This window comes from Jaculus jaculus, chromosome 5 (assembly GCF_020740685.1).
Source record: "Jaculus jaculus isolate mJacJac1 chromosome 5, mJacJac1.mat.Y.cur, whole genome shotgun sequence".
In the NCBI taxonomy this organism is placed as follows: domain Eukaryota; kingdom Metazoa; phylum Chordata; class Mammalia; order Rodentia; family Dipodidae; genus Jaculus; species Jaculus jaculus.
In genome coordinates, this window is record NC_059106.1 from 58,504,960 (window position 1) to 58,514,280 (window position 9,321).

At 46.9% G+C, this 9,321-nt stretch overlaps 1 protein-coding gene across 1 annotated transcript in view; it reads right to left on the reverse strand.

Annotated features, from left to right (window-relative positions):
• Positions 1-7,888, reverse strand: part of Pafah2 (platelet activating factor acetylhydrolase 2) — a 53,980-nt gene extending 46,092 nt beyond the window's left edge. Inside the window, exons 1-2 of the mRNA XM_004657494.2 lie at positions 7,781-7,888; positions 253-388 (exon numbers count right to left, since the gene is read on the reverse strand). Coding sequence (XP_004657551.1) covers positions 253-342 — 90 coding nt within the window. The 5' untranslated portion in view covers positions 343-388; positions 7,781-7,888. The remainder of the gene's footprint in view (positions 1-252; positions 389-7,780) is intronic.
• Positions 7,889-9,321: the final 1,433 nt, after the last annotated feature.

Consider the following 9,321-nt stretch of genomic DNA (forward strand, 5'->3'; position numbering starts at 1 on the left):
GTAGGGGGCAGGGGTTTGTGAGCTCTCGGAAGCCAGAGGCTCCTTTTCCTCCTCAGGGAGAAAGAACTTGTTGTCTCAGTCCCTTGAGAGGGAGAAAAAGAGCAGGAAAACAGACCTAAGGGCTGAAGACCAAACCCAGAGCAGCTCACACGGCCCTCCTGCTCCAAATGCACACTTGCATCCATGGTGGTTTAAGTCCCAGCAAGGGTAGACGCAGAGGACTGGTGCGGAGCCGGTGCTGGGGACACCTACCTGGACACTCTGCCCCTCCATCACATCCCCGCAGCCTACGAGGTGGGGTCCTGAAACAGGCGGAAAGCACACCGACTGGCTGGTCCCCATTTCATCACCAGCTGAACCAAAGACTGGGCAGTGTTGAACTTGATGGCTGCGTAGTGAAACACAAACGGCCTCTGGCTGGTTTCTCCCTTGCCTGGCATTGCTTCTGTGGGTCACGTGCCACTCTTGCCCACTTCCCCAGCCTTACGGCCCCGCTCTTCCTTGCAGTCATCCATTTAATCATAACCATCATCGACTTCGCTATGTTGCTAACATTTAGGTGCTGCAATATTCCCAGCCTGAGGATATATGGTCTCTCTCTAGCCCAGGCTGACATGGGATTTACTATGTAGTCTCAGGCTAGCCTCAGACTCACAGGGATCCTCCTACCGCTGCCTCCCAGATGCTGGAATTAAAAGTATGCGCCACCACGTCCAGCCTTATTTTATCTCTTTTTGATGACAGTTAGAACTTGTAGTTGCTTCACTGTCAGATGATAAACATGTGTCTTGTGGCCACAGCCTTAAGTCTTGTGCATTTCCTCTCGCCAAGGGGGAAGCGTCAGAACCTGCGACTAAGCAAGCTGCCCTCATCTTCTCACTCTGGCTAAACAACCCATTGAATATGAATACATACATACATACATATATATATATATGATGTATGTATGAATGATTTTGGTGAAGAAATGAGATAGTGGTAATGAAGAGGCCACTCTCACACTTCTCAAAACTTACTAACAGGGCTAGACAGATGACTCAGCAGTTAAAAGTGCTCGGTTGCAAAGCCTGTCAGCCTGGGTTTGAGTCCCCAGTACCCACATCAAGCCAGACACACAAAATGGTGCATGCATCTGGAGTTCATTCACAGCAGTAAGAAGCACTGCTCGTCCTATACATTACCCGCCCCCCCCCCCCGTCTCTCTCTCTCTCTCTCACTCTCTGCCTGTGCATGCATATACAAATAAGTTTTAAAATCCCTTTCTTGTTTAAATCAATAGACTTTATTTAAAAAAAATTTTTTTCTTTATTTATTTGAGAGTGACAGAGAGAGAAAGAGGCAGAGGGAGAGAGAGAGAGAATGGGCGTGCAAGGGTTACCAGCCACTGCAAACGAACTCCAGACGCATGCGCCCCCTTGTGCATCTGGCTAACGTGGGTCCTGGGGAATTGAGCCTTGAACCAGGGTCCTCAGGCTTCATAGGCAAGCGCTTAACCACTAAGCCATCTCTCCAGCCCCAGACTTTAGATTTCAGTCGCTGGTAATCCAAACTACCTAAATGGACAAAGCCCTGGGCCCAGAGTTCATCGTAACATTATTCTGCTGCTTTTAGGAGACCCTGGGAGAGATCGGACTTCAGGGGAAAGCATGCCCAGGCACAAAGAGACTTCACAGATCATCCCTTCCCAGTCCTAGTACATACATGGGCTTTACTGTCAAAGAAACGGGTCCTGAGAGATTCAGTGAGCTGCTCAAGGTCAGAAGAACAACTATAATTACACTCAGATCTCCTGGCGGCCTACTTCCAGGCATCTGGTCCAGAGAAAAAGCCCAAAGAGTCATCCCATGGAATGTCAGGAGATAATGATTTTCTTTCTGCTATAGACTTAATTCCTTCCTTTTGCGATTTGGAAGCAAAGTGAAAAGAACCCCACTTCTTCTGTAACAAAGAAGCTAAGCTCAGGGGTGAAGATGGCTCAGTGGTTAAAGGCCCTTCCTTGCAACCTGGGTTCAATTTCCCAGCCACCCACCATGGGAGAGGAGGCTCACTTGCAGCAACAAGAGACTCTAGCAGGCACATATGTGCAGACACATACTTTTTTTCTTACAAAAGAGAAGCCTGGGGCTGGAGAGATGGCTTAGACGTTAAGGCATTTGCCTGCAAAGCCAAAGGATCCAAGTTTGACTCTCTAAGACCCATGTAAGCCAGATGCACAAGGGGGCTCATGCATCTGGAACTCATTGCAGTGGTTGGAGGCCCTGGCATGCCTTTTCTCTCTCTCTCTCAAATAAATAAATAAAATATTTTAAAAAAAATTAAGCCAGGTGTGGTGGCGCACACCTTTAATCCCAGCACTTGGGAGGCAGAGGTAGGAGGATTGCTGTGAGTTCGAGGCCACCCTGAGACTCCATAGTGAATTCCAGGTCAGCCTGGGCTAGAGTGAGACCCTATCTCGAAAAAAAAAAAAAAATAGAAGCTTGGTTTGGAGAGATGGCTCAATGGTTAAAGGCAGTTGCTTACAAAGCTTGCCAGCCTGGGTTCAATTCCCCAATACCCATGTAAAGCACAGATGTACAGATGTAGCACATATATCTGGGGTTCATTTGCAGAGGCAAGAGACCCTGGCATGCCTGTATTCTCATTCTCGTGTGTATGTGTGTCAATTAAATAAATATTAAAAAGAGAGAAAGGGGCTGGAGTGATGGCTTAAGGTGGTTAAGGTGCTTGCCTGCAAAGCCAAAGGACCTAGGTTCAATTCTCCAGGACCCATGTAAGCCAGATGCATAAGGTGATGCATACATCTGGAGTTCATGTGTAGTGTGGCTGGAGGCCTTGGTATGTCCATTCTCTGTCTTTGACTCAAATAAATAAATAATTATAAAGAAAGAAAGAAGCTGGGTATGGTACGGTACACACCTTTAATCCCAGCACTCGGGAGGCAGAGGTAGGAGGATTACGAAGAGTTCGAGGCCACCCAGAGACTACATAGTGAATTCCAGGTCAGCCTGGGCTAGAGTGAGACCCTACCTCGAAAACCAAAAAAAAAAAAAAAAAAGTGGCACTATAACCATATGAGAGTGCTACAGCTAATTATTAAAAAAAAAAAAAAAAAAAAGCAGCAGCTAAGTGTCTGTTGCAATCAATGGGTTGCATAACCAGAGTGAGGAGATGAGGGCAGCTTAGTCACCGCAGGTTCTGACGCCTCCCTCCTGGTGAGAGGAAATGCACAAGACTTAAGGCTGTGGCCACAAGACACATGTCCATCTTCTGTCAGTGAAGCAACTACAAGTTCTGTCATCAAAAAGAGATAAAATAAGGCCGGGGATACACGCCTTTAATCCCAGTACTCAGAACACAGAGGTAGGAGGATTGCCGAGAGTTCAAGGCCATTCTGAGACTACATAGTGAATTCCAGGTCACCCTGGGATAGAGTGAGTCCTTACTTGAAAAGAGAGAGAAAGTCCCATGAGCTTGGGAGTGGAGATCAGGGGAAGATGGGAAAGTGTGGGCAAAAGCAGACTAGTAATGAAGGGTATGTGAGAAATGAGCAAACAGGGACGGATGCAAGGGGACTAAAAGCTGAGGCAAGACCTGGTGAGAGCAGTTCCTACAGTGCTAGGCCAAGATGTTAGAATCTGCTCTGGAAATAAGGTGGTGGCTACGAGAGAAATTCAGTGTCACAGACCTGTGTTTGAGGCTCAGCCCCATCTAGATTGCAGAAGTTACCTGTTCCCTCTCAATTCCCCACCTGTGTAATGGGAATCCTGTCAGTCTCATGGGAGTTGCTATGGAGATAAATGAAACAATGCATTTAAAGCACCTTGAGTTGTACCTGGCATTTGGCAAGTATCTTGGAAATATTTTTTATGTATTTTTAAATTTATTTATTTGAGAGAGTCAGTGTGAGTGCGGGTGTGCCAGGGTCTCTTACTGCTGCAAATTCCAGATGCATGTGCCATGCTGTGCAGCTGGCCCTATGTGGGTACTAGGGAATTGAAACCAGGCTGGCAGGCTTTGCAAACAAACTCCTTTAGCTCCTGGCCATCTCCCCTGCCCAGAAGTAGTTGTTGATTGTGAGAAAAACAAGATTGTGAGGGAATAAAAAACAGAGTTTGACAACTGAGTAGATTTGGAGAACCAAAGGAGAGGACAAGATGAGTCAGGGTGTGAGATTTTGTGACCAGAATGACAGCAGCTCTTTAAGAAAATGTATTTCTCAAGCTGGAGAGATGGCTCAGTGGTTAAGGGCTTGCCTGCAAAGCCTACCCAGTCTCAATTCCCCAGTACCCAAGTAAATCCAGTTGTACAAGATGGCACATGCATGCACCTGGAGTTTACTAGAGTGGCTAAAGGCCCCGCCCTACAGTGCCCCCTTTCTCTGTCCTTTCTCTCTGCTTGCAAATGAATGAATGAATGAAGTGATTTTTGTCCCATCCCTCAGGGAGCAGTTCTTAAAACAAGTGTGAGGAAAGTGTGCTTGAAAGCCACACAGGGGAAGGGGTGGGAGAACACAGAACTCTCTGGTGATCCTGTTGAAAAGTTTTTGTTTTGCTTTGGTCTTTGTTTTTCAAGGTATGGTCTCGCGTTAGCCCGGGCTGGCCTGGCACTCACTCTGTAGTCTCAGACTAGCCTCAAATGCACAGCAATCCTCCTAACTTGGCCTCCTGGGTGCTAGAATTAAAGATGTGTGCCACCAAGCCTGGTTCCAGGTAAGTTTTTGAAAAGGTCATCAGCTCAATTCTGCTTGGAAATGAAGAAGGTAGCTGACCAGAGTGAGGCTAACATCAAAGCGACTGTTGCCTAGACTCATGGTGACTGATGCCGTGAGAAGAAGAAAAGAAAAAAAGAGGGGCTTGAGAGATGGCTTAGCAATTGGGGTGCTTGCCTACAAAGCCAAAAGGATCCAGGTTCAATTCTCTAGGACCCACGTGAGCCAGATGCACAAGGTGGCGCACGCATCTGGAGTTCGTTTTATAGTGGCTGGAAGCCTTGGCATGCCCATTCTCTCTCTCAAATCAATAAATAAAAATTTTTAAAAATATTTTAAAAAACCAATCTGACTTGCAAATTTTGCAGAAGAGACCCTATTTCTAATAAATGCCAAGGAATTCTCCAAGGAAACAGTCCAAGTGTCTTCTTTGGTTCACCTTGACTCAACAACTCCTGGTCTACCTGTCTAGGAGCTTTTCCATCACCATGGCCACGTGAAAGATCTCCTAGTTCTCTAGAGAGTATTCTGAAACCTTCCCAAATTTCCTCCTTTCAATTCTGAGCAAGGGTGTCTGGAATCTAGCCAGAGTGCCTCAGGGTTTATCTAGCAAGTTCTCAATGACTTGCCTACAGCAGTGGTCCAGGTGGAATCTAGGTCAGAAGTTCCTGAACCCACATCCCCATCACCTGGGGATCTGTAAGGCTGTATTGCTTCCATTCCCAGAAGTCAACGTTTGGTTTTTCATTTCTATTCTTGGCAGCACTGGGGGTGGACTGTAGGCCCTAGTATATGCTAGGCAAGAGCTTCACAACTGAGCAACACCCAGGAACACCAACTGGCTGTTTTTAAACCCCAAGTATTTCTGATTTGGCAGTATTGGAAAACCTCTGGTCCAGATGGGACAAGGTGTCTTCCTCATTCAGAGTTACGTGTGTGCGTACAGCAAACACTAAGCACACCTGTGTTCTGGTTCCATATTAGGATTTCACTGCGTGTAATCCCCATGTTCCTGCCAGTCACCAGGCTTAATGCGGTGTCCTGCATATGGCTGCCCTCAATTATTATTTCATCTAGTGAGTGGATATTTAATGTTCACACACTCATGCCTTTTTTTTTTCCCTCTCTCCAGGGGTAAAGACTGTTTTCTGGTTCTTTGTAGGGCAAATTATTTACCACATGCTCTCGCAGACAGCAGGGACACACTAAGGGTATGTTCTTCTGGCTTTGATCTAAATTATCTCAATCCTTCTCTCTCTCTTTCTTTGGTTGTCTGAGACAGGGTCTTTCTAAGTTGCCCAACCAGGCCCTGAGCTCATGATACTCCTGTTTCTGCCTCTCGGGTGCTACAATTACAAGCACAGGCCACCACACTTAGATCAATTCTTTTTTTAATTTGTATGTTTATAAAAGCATAAAGCTTAAACTGGGTGTAGTGACACACACCTTTAATTCCAGCACACAGGAGGCTAAGGTAGGAGGACCACAGTGAGCTCAAGGCCAACCTGAGACTACATAGTGAATTCCAGGTCAGCCTGGGCTAGAGGGAGACCCTATCTTGAAACATCAAAATAAATAAATAAATTTTAAATATTAAGAAAAGCATAAAGCTACATGATATAATGGGGAAAGAAAGGTTTTGTTGACTTTGAATTCTACCTCTGCTACTTATCATCTGTGAGATCTTGAACAAGTTCTTTTTACAAAATATATTAAGCCGGGCATGGGGGAGCATGCCTTTAACCCAGCACTCAGGAGGCAGAGGCAGGAGAATGAGACTACATAGTGAATTCCAGATCAGCCCGTGCTAGAGTGAGACCCTACCTGGGGAAAAAAAAAAAGGTGGCACTATAACCATATGAGAGTGCTACAGCTAATTATTTTAACTAACTACAAACCTCTCTGAGCCTAAATTTCTTCTACATAAAATAGGCACACTTAAGTGACGCTTAGGTAAGGAAATTGATTTTGCCTAGGGCCTGGTACATTTTAAGTGCTCATAAAATGTCAGGAACTAATTAACAATGCTTATGGTTCTCTTTCAACATACTCGGCTGGTCTCTTTCATTTTCTCTGGAGTAAATCCTTTGGCAGAATGGATTCTTCCTTTCATACCTTTTCAGGCCTGGCATACAGCTCCCAAAGCCAGAGTCCACTAAACTGGCAGAGAGAGCGAGCCCAAAGGAAATGGGCAGGCTTACAAGGCAGCTGTCTTCCTGCTGGGGCCTTGCTATAGTGAGCAGTGACTTCCCCTCTGACAGTTGTGTGGACTTTTCATCACAGGCTATTTCAGGCCAGAGTCCAAGATAAGCACCCCTCTCAGATTCCTTTCAACCAAAGCTCCGTGGAGTGTAAAAGCTCATGGATCTGTCTGATCTTTGGTCTCTGGAGGAAGTGAGGAAATATCCTGGTTTTGGAGACATCAAGCGCTCAGGGGACAGGATTGAGCAACGAGACGGAAAAACTATAAAAAAGGAGTCGGGGGCGATAAGAGAGTTCTAAAGCACTCATAAATGACATCAAGACAACCTGTGTTGTTTATGGAGCCCTGACAGTTTACAGAACGCAGTCTCACTAAATGGGCTCACTGGCTCCAGGACGTAACCTCATTCTCATACTCATGGTCACCTCCGTTTTCGAGATGAAGAAAGTTGAGTCCCAGAGAGCGTGCAAGATTGTCCCGGGTCACAGTGAGTGAGAGGTGGAGCTCGTCGGCTGCGCTTCCAGTTCACAGCGCTGGGGAGAAGACTTGTGGAGTCTGCTTCCACCAGCATGGAAAACGAGACAGCGAAGAGTGCAGCACAGAGCGGAGGACATAAAGAAGCCGGTTTCAGGAAGTCGAGGCCGTGGGTAAGAGTGGGGCTGACGGGACAGGGTCCCGTCCGCGATGACCTTAGGTGTAAGGTGGACACTGTCTGCATTTGTTCGAATAGGATACAGAGATAACGAAGATTACAGATTAGTGTGAAGATCCTGGGACTGAGAGACAAGAAGACCCCACACCACAATGGCAGAGGAAAATGTCTGCGTACAGGTCGGTTGAGAGCCGGAGCCTTCTCCAATCAAACTTACCCAGTCAAGGTGATCCTTCAGAAACATCAGACTCTTCACTAGACGGAAACCAGAAACTCCCCGGAGCCCGTGGCCCTCTGGGAGTTGTAGTTTTTTGTTTCTACATATGCATTTAAATCCACTTTCTTGTCCCTATGTCTTGAACTACAAGTCCCGAGGGGCAACGCGAGAGACCACGCCTTGCAACCCTGGGACTACAATTCCCAGAGTTCTTCGCGACTGCCCAACGCCGGGGATGCGGTGCGATTCCTCCCCCTGGTGGTCCCAGGAGCAGCTGCCACGATGCCAAGCCTCGAGCGGAGGGTTACTACTCTTTACATTGACAGAGTAACCCTCCGCCTCACCGCTCCTCACGTAGTCCCAGGCGTGCCTGCAAACACAAGGAGCTTCACTTTGTCCTCAGGGGCGTGGCGTCGAGGACGGGGCTTGATCTGTGTCCCTGAACCCGTTGCTTACTGTGAGAATACGAGTCCTTCCATTTAAATGAAGCCCACTTGTAACCAAGCGGTTACCTGTTGACATCCGGGGTTTTCCATTGTTCTCTTCATGGTTCTCACTAGCCAAGAACAGGGAGGAACCTGAGAGCTCTTCGGAGGCCCACCTCTCACCCCCTTCCATTCACTCCCACTTTCCTGCCCCGTTGGATTTTAGACACTCATAGGGGAAATGAATATTGTCCCTAGTTTCAACGGAACTCACAGTCCAGCAGAGAATCCAGACAAAGGAATAATTACAGGAATGATAGGTGTTCATAGCATTATTGCACAGTGAGTGTGGGATCCTTGAAATGGGGCACCTACCCGTCCAGCCTTGGGGGAAAGGGTGTTGTGTCCTCAAAGTTTCTTAGTGGGAGAAATGTTAAAATTGGGACAGAAGAAGCCGGGTGTGGTGGCACACGCCTTTAATCCCAGCACTTGGGAGGTAGAGGTAGAAGGATCACTGTGAGTTCAAGGCCAGCCTAGGACTACAGAGTGAGTTCCATCCAGGTCAGCCTGTACTAGAGTGAGACCTTACCTTGAAAAATACCAAAAAAAGAAAAAGAAGGGCTGAAGAAATGGCTTGGTGGTTAAGGCGCTTGCCTGCAAAGCCTAAGGACCTAGGTTTGATTTTCCAGTACCCACTACATGAGCCAAGATGGCATATACACCTAGAGGCCCTGGCGCAGCCAATCTCTCTCTCTCTCTCTCTCTCTCCCTCTCCCTCTTCCTTTCCCTCTCTCTCTCTCAAATAAGTAAATAAATAAGGGGCTGGAGTGATGGTTTAGTGGTTAAGGCATTTGACTGTCAAGCCAAAGGACCCACGTTAGCTAGATGCACAAGGTGGTGCATGCATCTAGAGTTCATTCGCAGTGGCTGGAGGCCCTGGTGCGCCCATTCTCTCTCTCTCTCTCCCCCTCTTCCCTTTTCTCTGTCAAATAAATAAATATATAATAATTTTTTTTAAAGTTCCCAGAAAATGAATACAATTTTTTTTTTCAAGGTAGGGTCTCACGGTAACCCAGGCTGACCTGGAATTCACTATGTAGTCTCAGGGTTGCTTCG